This window comes from Nerophis ophidion, linkage group LG03 (assembly GCF_033978795.1).
Source record: "Nerophis ophidion isolate RoL-2023_Sa linkage group LG03, RoL_Noph_v1.0, whole genome shotgun sequence".
Lineage (NCBI taxonomy): Eukaryota > Metazoa > Chordata > Actinopteri > Syngnathiformes > Syngnathidae > Nerophis > Nerophis ophidion.
Window position 1 is genome coordinate 17,519,575 of NC_084613.1, and position 21,206 is coordinate 17,540,780.

The 21,206-nt window shown below is 40.0% G+C and overlaps 1 protein-coding gene across 6 annotated transcripts in view; it reads left to right on the forward strand.

Moving 5' to 3' along the window:
- Nucleotides 1–21,206, forward strand: part of kif21a (kinesin family member 21A) — a 99,121-nt gene that overhangs the window by 45,163 nt on the left and 32,752 nt on the right. For 3 of the 6 annotated variants that reach the window (XM_061894444.1, XM_061894447.1, XM_061894445.1), the window contains exons 6-13: nt 1,964–2,134; nt 6,743–6,858; nt 6,927–7,122; nt 7,198–7,387; nt 7,456–7,522; nt 7,714–7,899; nt 13,326–13,379; nt 15,540–15,615. In XM_061894444.1, coding sequence (XP_061750428.1) covers nt 1,964–2,134; nt 6,743–6,858; nt 6,927–7,122; nt 7,198–7,387; nt 7,456–7,522; nt 7,714–7,899; nt 13,326–13,379; nt 15,540–15,615 — 1,056 coding nt within the window. The remainder of the gene's footprint in view (nt 1–1,963; nt 2,135–6,742; nt 6,859–6,926; nt 7,123–7,197; nt 7,388–7,455; nt 7,523–7,713; nt 7,900–13,325; nt 13,380–15,539; nt 15,616–21,206) is intronic. The other 3 variants (XM_061894446.1, XM_061894449.1, XM_061894448.1) reach the window with 1 other exon arrangement.

Below are 21,206 nucleotides of genomic sequence, written 5' to 3' on the forward strand. Positions count from 1 at the left end.
ATATATACATACATACACACACATATATATATATATAGACACACACACATATTCAGTATATATACACAAACAGTATGTATACACGTTTGTGTGTGTATATAATCAGTGTATATATATAATGTGTGTGTGCATATATATATATATATATATATATATATATATATATATATATATATATATATATATATATATATATATATATATATCAATCAATCAATGTTTACTTATATAGCCCTAAATCACTAGTGTCTCAAAGGGTTGCACAAACCACAACACAAACCACTACGACATCCTCGGTAGGCCCACATAAGGGCAAGGAAAACTCCCACCCAGTGGGACGTCGATGACAATGATGACTATGAGAACCTTGGAGAGGAGGAAAGCGATGGATGTTGAGCGGGTCTAACATGTGAAAGTTCAATCCATAATGGATCCAACACAGTCGCAAGAGTCCAGTCCAAAGCGGATCCAACACAGCATATATATATATAAAATGTGTATGTACAGTATGTATGTGTATGTATATATGTATATATATATATATATATATATATATATATATATATATATATATATATATATATATATATATATATATATGTGTATATGTATATACATATATATATATATATATATATATATATATATATATATATATATATATATATATATGTATATATGAATACATATACACAGTGGGGCAAAAAAGTATTTAGTCAGCCACCGATTGTGCAAATTCTCCCACTTAAAATGATGACAGATGTGTGTAATTTTCATCATAGGTACTTCAACTGTGAGAGACAGAATGTGAAAAAAAAAAAAGGAATTCACATTGTAGGAATTTTAAATAATTTATTGGTAAATTATGGTGGAAAATAAGTATTTGGTCAACCATTCAAAGCTCCCACTGATGGAAGGAGGTTTTGGCCCAAAACCTCACGATACGTGGCCCCATTCATTATTTTCTTAACACGGATCAATCGTCCTGTCCCCTTTGCAGAAAAAAAGCCGCAAAGCAAGATGTTTCCTCCCCCATGCTTCACAGTAGGTGTGGTGTTCTTGGGATGCAACTCAGTATTCTTCTTCCTCCAAACACGACGTGTTGAGTGTATACCAAAAAGTTGTATTTTGGTTTCATCTGACCACATGACATCCTCCCAATCCTCTGCTGTATCATCCATGCATCCATTTTGGTACAAACTCAACTTGTCGTGTTTGGAGGAAGAGGAACCAAGAACACCATACGTACTGTGAAGCATGGCGGTGGAAACATCATGCTTTGGGGCTGTTTTTCTGCTAAGGGGACAGGACGATTAATCCGTGTTAAGGAAAGAATGAATGGGGCCATGTATCGTGAGATTTTGAGCCAAAACTTTCCATCAGTGAGAGCTTTGAATGGTTGACCAAATACTTATTTTCCACCATAATTTACAAATAAAATCTTTAAAATTCCTACAATGTGAATTCCTGGATTTTTTTTTCACATTCTGTCTATCACAGTTGAAGTGTACCTATGTTGAAAATTACAGACCTCTGTCATCAATTTAAGCGGGTGAACTTGCACAATAGGTGGCTGACTAAATACCTTTTTGCCCCACTGTATGTATATATATATATATATATATATATATATATTTTTTTTTTTTTTTTACTTTGAATTCCCCATAAAATAATTATCATTGTAATATTTGATATGAAATAATTGGAGCCTTAAATAGGTTAAGTTTTGAGCAATGACCGTTTTAAACAAAAAAATCTGCTTGCATGTCAGTTTTGTCATTAAAGTCAACAATGCAACTTTTTTTCATATTTCACCTGTTTGCTCCTTTACTCCACTTTTTATTCTATAATTTTGTTACTAGTATTTTTAAAATAAGCCGCGGGCCTTTAAAAACTGATCTGCACCACATAAGCAATCGAGCGACCTCATGCTAAGGCGCACATGTCCGTCCCTCCCCCGCAGCACGAAGACGAAGCCGACAACCGGGTCTCCAACGGCAACGGCGACATGGACGAATACGAGACCCTGACCGCCAAGTTTCACTTTGTGGACTTGGCTGGCTCAGAGAGACTGAAGAGGACAGGCGCCACAGGAGACCGGGCCAAAGAGGGCATCTCCATCAACTGTGGACTGGTGAGACCTCGTAGCCCTGCACTGCCATCTAGTGGACGCAATGTGTAATCCTCATTTAGACTTGTGTGTTAAAAGCACTGGAACTACTTCCAATTAATTATGTACCTTTTAACGAACTATACAGTAATCCTTTTAAGTAGACAAATAATTTTGTCCAATTAGGGTTGCGACGATTCTCGATGATTATTCAATACCATGATAAAAGTAAAAAGTTTAAATCAAGCATTCTTACATTCATTACTATATCAAAGTGTATTTCAAAGTGTCATGTATTTAAGTTCGTAGAATTTAAGGAGTGCAATGTGACGGTATGTGTGTCAAGCATGGCATCACACACTTGACGATCACTCCAGCAGCACTGAGAGCGGACTCAGCCAAACTGCCTCCAAATAATGTTGCAATTAACTCGACAAATAAAAAAACGTTCCGATCTAAGTAGAGTAAGGCTCCGCTTTCCTAAGAATACGTGAGCTTGATGCTAACATACATTGGCTTTGCTATTGACGTGCTACTGATTAGCATTAGCGATTTTACATGACAATTCTAACACCTCCAAGTTTGTTAATGAAAACTGCAACTAAGGTGCACATTACAATCAAACCGCTGGTGCGTAATAAGTACGAACACTTTTTAGGGCGCAACAAAAAAAGACTACATAAAATATAAACCAAAAGTTCTTAACCTTTTTGACTAAGGAGCCCAAGTTTTCCACTACAGAGTGGCCTGGGGTCCACTTTAATATTAATACTAAAATAGTAACCTTACTCTTGATTTTAATCGTATTCAACTATTATATCTTACCTACTTACAGTTTAACATGATAAACCTTGTAAAGTGATAGGAAACCTAAATAAAACAATAATGTAAAATATATAGCGCTAAAATAATGAAATTCTAACTAGAGTAATAAGAAATATATATGTTTATTTAATAAACTGTCAATACTGTAGACATACAAATGAAAATACAGCCTTACCACTTGAGTCATATTTTTTGCGCTTAAGAGACTTTTCTATGACTTTAGCTGCAGATATCTTCTGTTTTTTTGATATTGTCATTACTGCAACAAGTGGTGGAAACGTATAATACAACTGAGTACCACTGCGGGCCACATCTGAGAAACAGATGGGGCCGCTCACTGCCCCACAATGGGCAGTGAGCGGCCCTTTGGTTACACTACTGATTCACGCTAATGCCACCTCACGTCTTGGACATGTAATTTCAACTTAATGTCACACTTGAAAATTATATGATGATCATTAAACAACATATAACAACTGGACAGCAGTTATCATAATCAGATCATTTTTAAATGTTGCAATGGCAAATTAGACTTTATTATCCATCATTCCCTTTGGGGGCGCGGGGGGCGCCGGTGCCTATCTCAGCTACAATCGGGCAGAAGGCAGGGTACACCCTGGACAAGTCGCCACCTCATCGCAGGGCCGACTTTATTATCACAAACAGTTATTTATCAACAAACATAAAAGTACCAAAATTCGTACCGGTATCGATTCCCAGGTACCGTATTGGTTAAAATGTGAACTACTGACGATACTAAAACAAGCGGGAATGGGTGTATTTTGCGTGTTTCTATCGGCTTAATATCAATGTGTTGATACTTTTGATAATCCTACGTCCAAATGTCGGTTTGTTTTTACACATTTACAAATATGAAAAAAAATACACTTTCCCATTTCATCATATTGCATCATATCCGAAAAGGACTTTTGCTTAACCGAAGTCTGGTCGCGGGGGCAGCAGCCTAAGCAGAGAAGGCCAGAGTTCCCTCTCCCCAGACACTTTCTCCGGCGCCTCCCGAGGGGTTCCCAGGTCAGCTTGGAGACAGTCTCCCCAACGTGTCCTGGGTCTTGCCCGTGGCCTCCTACAGGTCGGAACGAACCCTAAACAACTCCCTAGGGAGGCGTTCGGGGGACTTTCTGACCAGATGCCTGAACCACCTCCTCTGGCTCCTCTCAATGTGGAGGAGCAGCGGCTTTTTTTCTGAGCTCCTCCCGGATGACAGAGCTTTTCTCCCTATCTCTAAGGGAGAGCCCTGCCACTCGAAGGAAGAAGCTAATTTCGGCCGCTTGTACCGGTGATCTTGTCCTTTCGGTCATAACCCAAAGATCATGACAGTAGTTGATGGGAATGTAGATCGGCCGGTAAATTGAGAGCTTTGCCTTCCGGCTCAGCTCCTTCCTGACCACCACGGGCCGATACTGTCGGTCCTACGATCCACTCTTCCCTCACTCGTGAACAAGACTCCGAGGTACTTGAACTCCTCCGGGTTGGGTCTCCTCCCCAACCCGGAGATGGCCCTCCACCCTTTTCCGGGCGAGAACTATGGACTTGGTAGTGGTGACTCTCATCCCAGTCGCTTCACAGTCGGCTGCGAAAAAAGCAAATCATGTTTAATCGCATCCTTTCTCCAAATTACCATGTTTTCCCTACCATGGGGCGCACCAGATTACAAGGTGCCGATGAATGATCTATGTTTTATCTTTTGTCATTTATTAGGCACACCAGATTATACCCTACTCAGTGGCCTAGTGGTCAGAGTGTCCACTCTGAGATCGGTAGGTTGTAAGTTTAAAACCCTGGTGAGTCATACCAAAGACTAAAAAAATGGGACCCATTGCCTCCCTGCTTGGCACTCAGCATCAAGGGTTGGAATTGGGGGTTAAATCATCAAAAATGATTCCCGAGTGCGACCACCACTGCTGCTCACTGCTCCCCTCACCTCCCAGGGGGTAAACAAGGGTGATGGGTCAAATGCAGAGACTAATTTTACCACACCTAGTGTGTGTGTGACAATCATTGGTACTTGAACTTGAACTTTATGAGTTCAAATCCCGGCCGAGTCATACCAAAGACTATAAAAATGGGACCCATTACCTCCCTGCTTGGCACTCAGCATCAAGGGTTGGAATTGGGAGTTAAATCATCAAAAATTATTCCCGGGCATGACCAGCGCTGCTGCTCATTGCTCCCCTCGCCTCCCAGGGGGTGAACAAGGGTGATGGGTCACCACACCGAGTGTGTGTGTGACAATCATTGGTACTTTAACTTGAACTTTAACTTAATATAGGGCGCATTAAAGGAGTCAAATTATAATTTTTTTCTAAATGTAAAACACTTCCTTGTGGTCTACATAACATGTAATGGTGGTTCTTTAGTCAACATGTTGCATAGATTATGTTTTACAGATCATCTTCAAGTCACTTTCTGACAGTCTCTTCCGGATGCGCCGTTTTGTGGGCAGGTCTTATTTACGTGGCTCACCTTTCGAAAGCGTCTTCTCTTCGTCATCTTTGTTGTAGCGTGCAAGGACGGGAGTGGAAGAAGTGTCAAAGGATGGCGCTAACTGTTTTAATGACATTCAGAGTTTACTTCAATCGATAACGAAGCAGCATCTCCTCATCCGGAAACAACCGCACCAGGAATGTGTCCCGTGAAAAACCGTAAACCGTTCGACCGTGTCTTTCAATAACTAAAGTTCCTTGGGTGAATAATATCAACTCACTACACCGGTATGTTTTAGCGCTTTCATGGCGAGTTTACTGACAGATACAAGTAAGAACTTTACACTACTTTATATTAAAAATGGCAACAGCAGAGGATGAATGTCCCATAACAAGAAGATAGAGAAAAAGAAGAAGTTTATCGACTTTGGAGTCTCCACGGACTACAAAGGCGGACTCGCGGAAATTTTCAGGACTTAGGCAGATCCCAAATACAGATCAGCCATAAGTAAAGCAAAGTTGCTTTTGCATAATATTGCGAAATAAACCGGCAGATAATGTCTTACCTTATACACACGCCATAATAATACTCGTGTGTTTAATGTGCCGACAAGCCATCAAGCAGTGTGGCTTCATAGCTTACCAAAGTCGTACTAAAACATTTTTAATAGATTTTTGAGCGCCATGTGTAATGTGCTATATTTTCAAAGAAACATTTAAAATGTGCAGCACGATGGTAGAGGAGTTAGTGCGTCTGCCTCACAATACGAAGGTCCTGAGTAGTCCTGGGTACGGGATCTTTCTGTGTGGAGTTTGCATGTTCTCCCCATGACTGCATGGGTTCCCTCCGGGTACTCCGGCTTCCTCCCACTTCCAAAACCACGCACCTGGGGATAGGTTGATTGGCAACACTAAATTGGCCCGAGTGTGTGAATGTGAGTGTGAATGTTGACTGTCTATCTGTGTTGGCCCTGCCATGAGGTCGTGACCTGTCCAGGGTGTGCTCCGCCTTCCGCCCGATTGTAGCTGAAATAGGTACCAGCGCCCCCCGCGATCCCAAAGGGAATAAGCGGTAGAAAAATGGATGGATTGATGGATTTAAAATGTTGGTGTTGTTTACTTGAGACCCATCAGTGCAGGTTACACTTATCTCTTATGTTTGACTGCCATCTACTGGTCACTTTTATCACTACACCATATAGCAAATAAAATCGCTTCCCTTTTGGTGTGCTCAACCAAACTTATTGCTTTTATTAGGTGCACTGTCGAGTTTTGATAGAAAAAAAATATTTTAAGTGCGTCTTATAGTCTGGAAAATACGGTATATTGAATTTCCATTTTCTTATCTATTGTGTCCGTAAAGCTGGCCCTGGGGAATGTAATCAGTGCTTTGGGCGACCGGAGCAAGCGGTCCTCACACGTGCCTTACAGAGACTCCAAGCTGACCCGGCTTCTGCAGGACTCGCTCGGAGGAAACAGGTCAGTGCAAAGACCGTCGGTGGTTTTTAGTGTCGGTCGAACATCACTGAAGGTCCTTGTGACCGCAGCCAAACGGTGATGATCGCCTGCATGAGCCCGTCGGACCGCGACTTCATGGAAACGCTCAACACGCTCAAGTACGCCAACCGAGCCCGGAACATCAAGAACAAGGTGATGGTGAACCAGGACAAAGCCAGCCAGCAGATCAGCGCCCTGCGGACGGAGATCGCCCGGCTGCAGATGGAGCTGATGGAGTACAAGACGGTGACCGCCCTGCGGGAAACGGGCGTCTTATTGTTTTGGAAACGGGGACGCTGACGTCAGGAATGTCGTCCGCAGGGTAAACGCTTGACGGGCGAGGACGGTGTGGAGAGCTTCAGCGACATGTTCCACGAGAACGCCATGCTGCAGACGGAGAACGACAACCTGAGGGTGAGAGTCAAGGCCATGCAGGAGACCATCGACGCTCAGAGGGCTCGACTCACCCAACTGCTCAGCGACCAGGCCAACCAGGCGCTCTCCAGAGCCGGTAACTACCACTCTCGCCCTGGAACGCGGGAAAGAACCACACGTGTCAAGCTCTCGTTCCTTGTTCAGGTGAAGGAGGCAGCGAGGAAATTGGCAACATGATCAGGAGTTACATCAAAGAGATCGAAGACCTCAGGTGAATACATTTTATCACTTGAGAACACAACGTTGGTCATTGGCAGTGGAGGAGCCGGAGTACATTGTTGGAATATTAAGGGTTTTAAAACAGAGCCTTGAGGAACACCGCAAGACCAGACCTTGGCTGGACTGCTGGTGTCAGTGAATGTGAGTTGTCTTTCCTTCTCACTGGAGCGCTGTGTTCCTCAGAGCCAAACTTCTGGAGAGCGAGGCGGTGAACGAGAACCTGCGCAAGAATCTATCGCGCGCCTCCAGCCGCCAGTCCTACTACGCCGGCTCCGTGCTGGCGCCCGAGAAGGAGACGTCCGACATCATCGAGCTGGCCAAGAAAGACCTGGAGAAACTGAAGAAGCGCGAGAAGAAAAAAAAGAAAAGGTAATCCGCGAATCAGTGGAAAGCAAATGAGAGGGGGTCCGGTCTAAAACTGCAGCTGTCAGGGCGCTGCTCCGTAAACCGTAATTCCACGGGGTGTGGGGTATGTGTGCGTATCTGTGTAGTAGTCAATCGGTGACTGTCGATAAGCCAGGATTCTCCCGGCTCGGCGTCCCGGGACAAAGTCAACATCTCAGGTGCCTTTGAAGAAGGAGGAAGGGATTTTCAGAGAGTCTTTTGCTGCAATGGTCTCGCTGGTGTGGCCAACACTAATGCGGAGGTAGCTGAGTTGTAGATAAAAATTGTTTTGGTGAGGGTGAGCAATCACATTCCAATGGTTTGTCTACTCTTAAGTGTCCATGCTGGCTCTCAAATCGATCATAATTTTGCCTCGCAGACTGGAAAGCTTCTCCAACATGTTATCTATTTTGCGATTCAATTCCGAAATCGTCAAAGTCTGAGTGCCCTCGATGGAAAAACTCACAATCTCACCAAGTATATATTTCTAGTTTCTCGTCAAAATGTCCAAACAAACTTAAAAGTTATTTTTGCTTGTGATAAGCCAAAGGAAGAAGTCAAAATGTCTTGGTAAGATTTCTTGAAATAAGACGTATTGAAGCTAAGTGATCTTGAAATGAACAATTAAAACTTATTATTAGCTATACTTACTAGTATTGGGAAGTTTTGTATCTTATAACAATCTTGTAGTAGTTTTCCTCAGAAGATCCAATGCCTCAAAACAAGTTCTCACTGAGTGTCTCACTGCAAAAAAGTACTTTTTAGGGGATTGCGACATGTATTTAGTTTGTTTAGATATTTTGACTAGAAATTAAAAATACATACTTGATGAAATAGTGAGTTTTTCCAGTGCTCAGCTCTACCTAGCCCATCCATCACCACGGGCAGACTTTGGGCTCCTTGAACGGCTGGGATCGTCTAGACCAGAGCGATGTTCAGTCCAATCAGCAGATGACCTGTTATTTTAGTTCCAAATAGACATGACGACGTCGGAAAGAAACGCCAGACACAGAACCCGTCACTTCTCCCAAGAGTCCCTCGTGTACTCTATCCAGCAGCAAACGTTCCATCAGGACAGGCAGCTTCCAACGAACCTTAGCTTCACGTCAAGAAGATCTTGTCAATTGAGCCCAGAGACCAGTTTCTTGTTTTAGATTTTGGACAACAGTGCAAAAGAGAGGCTTTTGGAAAGTTAAGACAAGACTAAGAAGCAAAACAGGGGGGAGAGGGAGGGGAATGCATCCCCCTTGAGAGCCAGAAAGACAATTCTTTAACAATATTGATGAGGTGGTTCGGGCATCTGGTCAGGATGCCACCCGATCGCCTCCCTAGGGAGGTGTTTCGGGCACATCCGACCGGTAGGAGGCCACGGGGAAGACCCAGGACACGTTAGGAAGACTATCTCTCCCGGGTGGCCTGGGAACGCTTTAGTATCCCCCGGGAGATGCTGGACGAAGTGGCTGGGGAGAGGGAAGTCTTGGCTTCCCTGCTTAGGCTGTCCGACCTCGGCTAAGCGGAAGAAGATGGATGGATGGATGTATGGATGGATGGACCCTCTGAACCTTAATATATGCTTCAGATGAACTCTACCAGTTTGAATAGAATGGAATAAAATATCTTTATTGTCACTGCAAGTTAAAAAAATAATCCAAGATGAATAAAAAATATAATATAATGAATAAACTACCATGCATTGCTTAGAAGAGGTGAGAGGGTACACCAGCTTTTAATTTGGTTGCAGAGGTAAAGACAAGGCAACAGTGCTATCTTATGGCAAGATGACGCAAATACATACATCATGACTTTAAAAATGTAATAGACTGTGTAGATATATATATATATATATATATATATATATATATATATATATATATATATATATATATATATATATATATATATAATTATAATAAATTAAGTATTTACTGTATTTAACTTTATTTCAACATACTTTTTGACTTTTTTATAAAAGAATTACACAAAAAGTATCTTCTTTTTCCCAACATTTCAAAATAGGAAAAAAAATCAACAGGTTAAGTAAGGCTTGCCTTTTAAAATGGAACTGCACTTTTTATTTTTATTTTTTTTAACTTTTTGGGGAATTTTATTTATCATTCACAATCCTTGTGTAAGACAAGAACGCACCTTTTTATTTTATTTTTTGTAATTCTAACTCATAAATATAAGCTAGCAAAAGTCAGCTAACAATGGCGCTAACAGGATTTGCTGTATTTCGCTGATAAAGTGTTGTAAAAAACATCTAAAAGCCTCCAAGGTTTTATATACATGCTGTAAGTGTATATGTAATGTAGTAACATTTATAATAACATAATATTTACATATTTTGATCATATACAACAATGTAATAATTTCAGAAACATCAGATCGTTCGCTATTTTTTTTAACAACAACACTACTAATCATGGAAGACCTCATGAGAGAAAACTATGACTACTCTGGGACAAATGATAATCTACAGCCTTATATTTTTGAGCCTGAATCAACAACAACACTACTAATCATGGAAGACCTCATGAGAAACAACAAAGACTACTTTGGGACAAATGATGATCCAGAACCTTACATTTTTGAGCCTGAATATAAGGAGGATGATCTACAAGAGTGCTGAACGGATCCAGCAAGTATTTTTAAGTAATAAACAAGAAATACAATAAAACTATCACTTGCTGTACAATGTCTGCTCTCACCGGGATGCCGACTAAAGGGATGTTTATATATTCCCGTTTAGATGAAGAATTAATCTTAATCCTCATGCAGGTTAAAATAAATATATTCTGTTGTAGTGTGTTTGTCTCCATCACGGAGTACAGTCTGAATGTCACAGATGAACAACTTCTAGATTATGTGTACTGTGCTGTAAGTGAGTTAGGGTGAGCAAATCAAATGCGGCTTTTCTTCTCAGTGCCTTGCTGTCGAAAACGTTCTCATAATCTAATTTTAAAAAAAGTCCTCAAATAGCCTAAACTAGCGTCTTTTCGTGTCTTTCTCGCCATTGCCGAAGTTGACTTGTCGGTTCATGTCTACAAACTTCTACTGTCCAGGTGAGAGGGATGATTTATAATCTAGAATTAACTTTTACCAACTCAGAGACGATGCGGATCAATATGTATATATAGCAGCAAAAGCTAGTTAGTGCTCTGTGATCGATGGGCCTCTAAAAGTAGTTCCTCAGCGTTAGCACTTATAATAGCAATATGGCTAACACTTCGTTAATACTCAGGTCACATGAAGTATTGTTGGCGGTTTCTGATGACTTTTACAAGGCTTTATTGGTGGAATAAATGACTCCTGTTAGCTGCATCATTAGCCACCTGGTACTTCATAAAACACAAATTCTTGTTTTACATAAGGATTGGGAATGATGGGTCAAATTCCAAATAAAGGGCAGTTCCAGAGGGGTCTTCTAGGGAGAACATGAAAAAAACATATTCCTGTGCTTTGTTTGCTTTTGACAAACTGTGAGTGGACTCCCAAAGTGGACAAAGTCCATGACCGCAACAAATCTATCAGACATTTCTCATGCGAGCCAGTATGATCCCACACCTGTTTTTTACATGCGTGAAGTTTTTCACTAGTGTTTATTGTGATGGAAAACAAATTTCAATTTTAATTTTTTTAGATGAGATAAAACAACACCCAAAACCAGTGAAGTTGGCACCTTGTGTAAATGGTCAATAAAATCAGAAAACAATCATTTGCAAAACCTTTTCAACCTATATTCAATTGAATAGACTGCAAAGACCAGATATTTAATGTTCGAACTGGTAAACTATTTTATTTTTTGCAAATATTAGCTAATTTGGAATTGGATAACTGCAACGTATTCCCAAAAAGCTGGAACAAGTGGCAAAAAAAGAGTGAGGAAGTTGAGGAATGCTCATCAAACACTTACCACAGTTTAATTAGGAACAATTAGCCTGTTCATCATGATTGGGTATAAAAGCAAGGATGGGGCGAGGGTCACCACTTTGAACAACTGCTTGACCAAATCGTCAAACAGTTTAAGAACAACATTTTTCAACCAGCTATTGAAAGGAATTTAATGATTTCATCATCTACAGTCCGTAATATCATCAAAAGGTTCAGAGAATCTGGAGAAAGTCGAAAACCAACATTGAATGCCCGTGACCGTGTATCTCTCAGGCTGTACTGCATCAAAAAGCGACACTATTGTGTAAAGGATATCACCACATGGGCTCAGGAACACTTCATAAAACCCACTGTCAGTAATTACAGTTAGTTGCTTTAGCTGTAAGTGCAAGGTAAAACTCTACTATGCAAAGCGAAAGCCATTTATCAACAACACCCAGAAACGCAGCCGGCTTTGCTGGGCCCGAGCTCATCTAAGATGGACTGATGCAAATTGGAAAAGTGTTCTGTGGTCTGACGAGTCCACATTTCAAATTGTTTATGGAAACTGTGGACGTCGTGTCCTCCGGACCAAAGTGGAAAAGAACCATCTGGATTGTTATAGGCGCAAAGTTCAAAAGGCAGCATATGTGATGGTATGGGGGTGTATTAGTGCCCAAGGCATGGGTAACTTACACATCTGTGGTGGCACCATTAATGCTGAAAGGTACATGCAGGTTTTGGAGCAACATATGTTGCCATCCAAGCAACGTCATCATGGACGCCCCTGCTTATTTCGGCAAGACAATGCCAAGCCATGTGTTAAAACAGCGTGGCTTCATAGTAAAAGAGTGCGGGTACTGGACTGGCCTGCCTGTAGTCCAGACCTGTCTCCCATTGAAAATGTGTGGCTAAATATGAAGTCCAAAATACCACAACGGAGAACCCGGACTGTTGAACAACTTAAGCTGTAGATCAAGCAAGAATGGGAAAAGCTTCAAAAATTGGTATCTTCATTTCCTAAATGTTTACTGAGTGTTAAAAGGAAAGGCCATGTAACACAGTGGTAAAAATGCCCCTGTGCTAACTTTTTTCCAATGTGTTGCTGCCATTAAATTCTAAGTCAATGATTATTTGAAAAAAAAATTACATTTAAATATGTTGTATTTGCATTCTATTCAATAGGATATATGTTGAAAAGGATTAGCAAATCATTGTATTCTGTTTTATTTACCATTTACACAACGTGCCAACTTCACTGGTTTTGGGTTTTGTACATAAAAGGGCTAAAAAGTACCCTGGAATCCAAAGGTTTGAAATGATATTTGGAAATAGTTCGTGTCAGAAAGGCAATTTGTTTTATGGATCCGTTTATGAACGCTTTTAGTGGCTTTGGAGGAAATTAAAAAAAAGGATGTTGAGTGTGTTGAAGGAACAAACAGATCTTGGTTTCTTGCCAAAGCTGCATTTCATCTGACCGCTCCTTCCTTTCCTCATCTCTCTCTGCCCTCCCCCGTGACCTTTTCGCCCCTCCCCCGAAGACTCCAGCAGCTGTTGGAGGAGCGTGCGCAGCAGGAGGTTGTGGAGGACGTCAGGTGTGTTGGCTTCCACCCTCCCTGCTGTCCCTGCTGCCGCTTCCACCCCTTTTTGAAGTCGCCGTCATGAACCATCACTCTCACTCCTGCTTTTTAAAAGTCACCCCTCATTTCAAACCTTTCTTTCGGTCCGAGGTTCAGTTGCTGCTTAGCGAAACATCTTGGGATGTTTCAAACGACACATCCCTAACCAAATATCTAACACATCTGCAGCATGGAATAACTCCATTTTTTTTTTCATTCAGATTTTGATTGTTTATTTTTAATTTTTTTACTGTAAAGTTTAAGTTCTTCTTATGCTAGCCTTTCCTGTTCTCACCAACCCAAACATTAGGTCAACCTAAAGAGGGGTGTCCAGAGTGCGGCCCGAGGGCCATTTGCAGCCCGCAGCTAAACATTTAACGACTCACGGCACGTTCTAAAAATACTATTACAAGGAAAACAAACGTAATGATAAAATGTTGCAATGTTGACTCTTAAAAACTCAAAGCTGCCGTGCAGCTTAAAACTGTTATTGCTCGAAAAAGAATGATGCATCAAAATCAATGATTGATATTTTGAGCAATGACAGATATATAAATCCCATTTAAATTCTTGGGGACCCAAAATGGTCTCAGTCATACAAGTGTAAAAATAGGCCATGCATTATTCTGTGTTTTTTTTAAAAGTTTTTTTTTACATTTAACGCTTAAATCTCTACATCCACAATAGATCTACCCATCGATATCACGCTATGTTTTTTGTTTTGTTTGTTTTATCGAAAAATAATGGCAATATTTACCATAAAAATATTTGATGTGCAGTAATTTGAGTCCTAGATAGGTCATTAATTCATAACAACATTGAATTTATTTTGTTATTATTTTTGGAACAATGACAGCTGGAAAAAAAATCCCACCAAAATTCTTGGGGTCCCAAAATGGTCTCAGTCATAAAAGTGTAAAAATAGGCCATGCATTATTCTGTTTTTTTTTTAAGTTTTTTTTTACATTTAACGCTTAAATGTCTACATCTACCATTGATCTACCCGTCAATTTCATGCTATGTTTTTTGTTTGTTTTATAGAAAAATAATGGTAATATTTTCCAGAAAAATATTTAATGTGCAGTAATTGGAGCCATAAATATGTCATTAATTCATAGCAACATTGACTTTATTTATTTATTATTTTTTTGAGTAATGACAGCTGGAAAAAAAAATCCTATTAAAATTCTTGGGCACCCAAAATGGTCTCTCTCATAAAAGTGTAAAAATAGGCCATGCATTATTCATTTTTTGAAAAAAGATTTTTCTTTTTTTTTTTTTTTTTTACATTTAACGCTTAAATCTCTACATCCACCATTGATCCACCCGTCGATTTTACGCTATGTTTATTTATTTAATTATTATTTTTGGAGTAATGACATCCATCCATCCATTTTCTACCGCTTATTCCCTTTCGGGGTCACGGGGGGCGCTGGCGCCTATCTCAGCTACAATCGGGCGGAAGGCGGGGTACACCCTGGACAAGTCGCCACCTCATCGCAGGGCCAACACAGATAGACAGACAACATTCACACTCACATTCACACACTAGGGCCAATTTAGTGTTGCCAATCAACCTATCCCCAGGTGCATGTCTTTGGAAGTGGGAGGAAGCCGGAGTACCCGGAGGGAACCCACGCATTCACGGGGAGAACATGCAAACTTCACACAGATAGATCCCGAGCCTGGATTTGAACCCAGGACTGCAGGACCTTCGTATTGTGAGGCAGATGCACTAACCCCTCGCATCGCAAATACGTTAATTGTCTTACCCTAGTTATATAAACCTTACATTTTTAAATACGTGTCAACTAGGAAGTAAATGTTTTTGTACTACACTACCCAGAAGGCTTAGCGCTTAAGACAGGAACAGGAAGTAGGTCTGAGCGGACATTTGTGTGGTTTATGTTGTCGTAGAGAAAGGTATGTTTTAGTCGGAGAGGTGATTAAGGGTGTATTAAGTGTGGTGGCATAAAATCAATATGCTGAGGGTCAATTAAAAAAACTAGCTCAGGGGCTGAAAGTGGACAATTATAAGTGGATTGGAATAGCGACACGATGGTGTTATTTTGGCCTTCTCAAAGGAGAAACCGAGTCAGAGGCGGAGTGTTAACTCTCTGGTGTGTCAACTTTCAGTGTGGGCAAGGACGACGCCCCTGACAACGAGCAGGAGAAGGAGAATGCCGAGCAAGTCCAAGACGATGCAGACATGGTGAGATTTTGTTTCAAAGTGTATTCATTTGTAAAACTCCTATTTACACACAATGGTTGATGATTATCGTCACTTCTTTAAATTCACACCCCTATTTTTATCAGTCACGCACCCTATTTATCATCAGGGTATCCGTGGATCCTTAAAAAGTCTTAAATTCATGTATCTAAAATTAAGGCCCTAAAAAGTATTAAAATTATTAGAAATTCCTAAAATGGTCTTAAACTCAGTACTCAATGGTCTTAAATTGTCGGGCCAGTTTTTTTTTGTTTTTCGGGGCACGTCTTTGAGTAAAAGTGAGTGATTTCAGCTCACTCATTTTTTCTTTGTATCTCTTCAAGAGATACAAAGAAAAAATGAGTGAGCTGAAATGGCAGAAGAAGTACGTACTCAGCATTCATTTTCTAATTAACTATAACTAATAATATTATTGATGAATGAATAACAATTACAGAAATAAACACCTCAAGGCCGTTCTCTGTGTATGGAGAGATACAACGAAAAAAAGAGTGAGCTGAAAAAAATAGAGGCAGATCTCGTGAATGAGAGCAGCCAGCTGAAGCTCAACTGAGGCTCATTTGAGTGTGTGTTCAGTGTTTTGTTGTTGTTATAATACTGTTTTGCACTATTATTGACCAAATGTAATCAATTTTTACCCCTCACCTCGGTTATTATGTTTTTACTGGCATTGGTGTTGGTTTGTTTGTTTTGGATGTCAAAGTTTTTGGATCACTCAAGATTTTTGATAAGTTGTTTGGCAGAGTGGTGCTTATCAGTTTGTTTATTAATAAACATACAAAAAGTAAACTTGACTGATTGTCATTGAGGTTGTAGTACAGTGGGATCCCCAACCATCGCTTATATTTATAGATGTTTTATTATTTTTTTCGGTCTTAAATTTCATTCAAGGTGGCATTAAAAAGGTCTTAAAAAGTCTTAAATTTGACTTGCTGAAACCTGCAGATACCCTGATCATGCACGCCTGTATTTTTCACTCACACACCCCTATATTATCACACACCCCTATTTGTACCACTCACCTATTATCACACACCCAAATTTTTGTAAAAAAAACCCTATGTTTATCACACACCCCTATTATCAGTCACGCACCTTTACATTTCTCTATCAAGCACCCCTATGTTCATCACGCATCCCTGTATTTATCACTCACTCTTTGTATTTATCACTTAAGCACCCTTAAATGTATCACTCACACACTCCTATATTTGTCAAACAAGCCCTATTTTTATCACTAATTTACCCTTATTTTATCACTCACGTACCCCTATATTTATCACACACCCATATTTTCATCACTAACGCACCCTTATATTTCTCACACCCCTATTTTATCACGCACACACCCCTATATTTGTTAAACACCCCTATTTGTATCACTTTTGTACCCTTATTTTATCACTCACGCACCCCTATATTTATCCTAGACCCAAAACGTCATCACTCACGCACCCTTATATTTCTCACACCCTTATTTTATCATTCACACACCACTATATTTGTCAAAACGCCCCTATTTTTTATCACTCTTGTACCCTTATTTTATCACTCACACACCCCTATATTTATCACACACCCATATTTTCATCACTAATGCACCCTTATATTTCTCACACACTTATTTTATCATTCACACACCACTATATTTGTCAAAACGCCCCTATTTTTTATCACTCTTGTACCCTTATTTTATCACTCACACACCCCTATATTTATCACACACCCATATTTTCATCACTAATGCACCCTTATATTTCTCACACCCCTATTTTATCACGCACACACCCCTATATTTGTTAAACACCCCTATTTGTATCACTTTTGTACCCTTATTTTATCACTCACGCACCCCTATATTTATCCTAGACCCAAAACGTCATCACTCACGCACCCTTATATTTCTCACACCCTTATTTTATCACTCACACACCCCTATATGTAACACACACCCATATTTTCATCACTAATGCACCCTTATATTTCTCACACCCCTATTTTATCACGCACACACCCCTTTATTTGTCAAACACCCCTAATTTTATCACTCTTGCACCCTTATTTTATCACTCACGCACCCCTATATTTATCCCACACCCAAAACTTCATCACTCACGCACCCTTATTTCTCACACCCTTGTTTTATCATTCACACACCCCTATATTTGTCAAAACACCCCTATTTTTATCACTCATGCACCCTTATATTTCTCACACCCTTATTTTATCACTAACACACCGCTATATTTGTCAAACACCCATATTTTTATCACTCATGTACCCTTATTTTATCACTCACACACCCCTATATTTATCACACACCCATAATTTCATCAATCATGCACCCTTATATTTCTCACACCCTTGTTTTATCATTCACACACCCCTATGTTTGTCAAAACAGCCCTATTTTTATCAGTCAAGCACCTTTATGTTACTCATGTACCCTTATTTTATCACTCACGCACCCCTGTATTTATCACACACCCATATATTCATCACTCAAGCACCCTTATATTTCTCACACCATTATTTTATCACTCACGCACCCCTATATTCATCACACACCTACTTTTATCACTCACACACCCTTATGTTTATCACTCCCGCACTCCTATATCCATCACACAACCCTATTATCGTTCACGTACCCCTGTATTTATCACACACCCCTGTTTTTATCATTAATGCACCATTGTATCACTCACACACCCTTATATTCATCACACACCCCTATTTTTATCACTCACGCATCCTTATATTTCTCACTCACGCACCCTTATGTTTAACACACCCCCCTATTTTTATCCCTCACTCACCCTTATGATTCTCACTCACACACCCCTTTCTTTATCACTCACGCGCCCTTATGTTTATCACACACCCTTATGTTTATCACTTACGTACCCATATATATATCACACACCCCTATTTTTGTCAGTCAAGCACCCTTATTTTATCACTCCAGCACCCCTTTCTTTATCACAGACCCCTGTTTTGTATCACTTATGCACCCCTATATAACATCCCCCTATTTTTATCACTCACACACCACATCCTTATTTTATTACTCACGCACCCCTATATCACACACCCCTACTTTTATCACTCATGCACCCTTATATTTATCACACCCCTATTTGTATCACTCACGCACCCCTATGTTCATCACACATCACTATTTTTATCGCTCACGCACACTTATATTTCTCATTCGCGCACCCCTATATCACCCCCCCCCCATTTTTATCACTCACGCTCCCTTATATTTCTCACCCACGTCCCCCTATATTTATCACACCCCTTTTTTAATCACTCACGCATCCCTAGTTTTATCACACATTCCTATTTTTATCACTCACACACCCTTATATTTATCTCACACCCCTATCTTTATCACTCACGAGCCCCTATGTTTATCACACACCCTTATGTTTATCACTCACGCACCCCTATATTTACCACACATTCCTTTTTTTATTACTTACGCACACTTATATTTATCACACACCTGTATATATCGCTCACACACCCTTATGTTTATCGCTCACACACCCTTATGTTTACCACTCACACACCCTTATGTGTATCACACATAACCTTATATTTATCACTTACACACCCTTATGTTTATCACTCACACACTTTTATGTATTTCACACACACACACACCCTTATGTTTATCACTCACACACCCCTATGTTTATCACTCACACTCTTATGTTTATCACTCACACACCTTTATATTTATCACTAACACACCCTTGTGTTTATCACTCACACTTATGTTTATCACTCACACACCTTTATATTTATCACTCACACACCCTTATGTTTATCACTCACACACCCTTATGTTTATCACTCACACACCTTTATATTCATCACTAACAAACCCTTGTATTTATCACTCACACTTATATTTATCACTCACACTCTTATGTTTACCACTCACACACCCTTATGTGTATCACTGACACACCCGTATGTTTATCACTCACACTTATATTTATCCCTCACACTCTTATGTTTATCACTCACACACCTTTTTATTTATCACTCACACACCCTTATGTTTATCACTCACACACCCTTATGTGTATCACTCACACATCCTTATATTTATCACTCACACACCCCCCTTATGTTTATCACTCACACACCTTTATATTTATCACTCACACACCCTTATGTTTACCACTCACACACCCTTATGTGTATCACTGACACACCCTTATATTTATCACTTACACACCCTTATGTTTATCACTCACACACTTTTATGTATTTCACACACACCCCCTTATGTTTATCACTCACACACCCCTATGTTTATCACTCACACACCTTTATATTTATCACTAACACACCCTTATGTTTATCACTCACACTTATATTTATCACTCGCACTCTTATGTTTATCACTCACACACCTTTATATTTATCACTCACACACCCCTATGTTTATCACTGACACACCCTTATGTGTATCACTCACACATCCTTATGTGTATCACGAACACACCCTTATGTGTATCACTCACACATCCTTATGTGTATCACTCACACACCCCCTTATGTTTATCACTCACACATCCTTATATTTATCACTCACACAGCCCCCTTTTGTTTATCACCCACACACCGTTATGTTTGACTCACACACCCTTATTTTTTATCACACAGACACCCTTATTTTTATCACTCACACACCCTTATGTTTATCACTCACAAACCCTTACATTTATTACTCACACACCCTTACGTTTATCACTTACACACAACCTTATGTTTATCACTCACACACCCTTATGTTTATTATTCACACACCCTTATGTTTGTCACTCACACACCCTTATGTTTATCACTGACGCACCCTTAGGTTTATCACTCACACACCCTTATGTTTGTCACTCACACACCCTTATGTTTATCACTGACGCACCCTTAGGTTTATCACTCACACACCCTAATTTTTATTACTCACACACCCTTATATTTATCACTCGCACGCCCTTGTATTTATCACTCACGCACCCATGTATTTATCAGTCACGCACCTTTATATTTATCAGTCACCCACCTTTGTATTTATCACTCACGCAGACTTATATTAATCACTCACGCACCCTTATATTTATCACTCACGCACCCTTGTATTTATCACTCACGCACCCTTGTATTTATCACTCACGCACCCTTGTTTTTATCACTCACGCACCCTTGTATCTATCATTCACGCACCCTTTATATTTATAACTCACGCACCCTTGTATTAATCACACACGCACCCTTGTATTAATCACTCATGCACCCTTGTATTTATCACTCAAGCACCCTTGTATTTATCACTCACGCACCCTTTATATTTATCACTCATGCACCCTTGTATTTGTCACTCACACAGCCTTATATTTATCACTCACGCACCCTTGTATTTGTCACTCACACAGCCTTATATTTATCACTCACACACCCTTGTATTTATCACTCACGCACCCTTGTATTTATAACTCACACAGACTTATATTTATTACTTGTACACCCTTATGTTTATCACTCACGCACCCCTA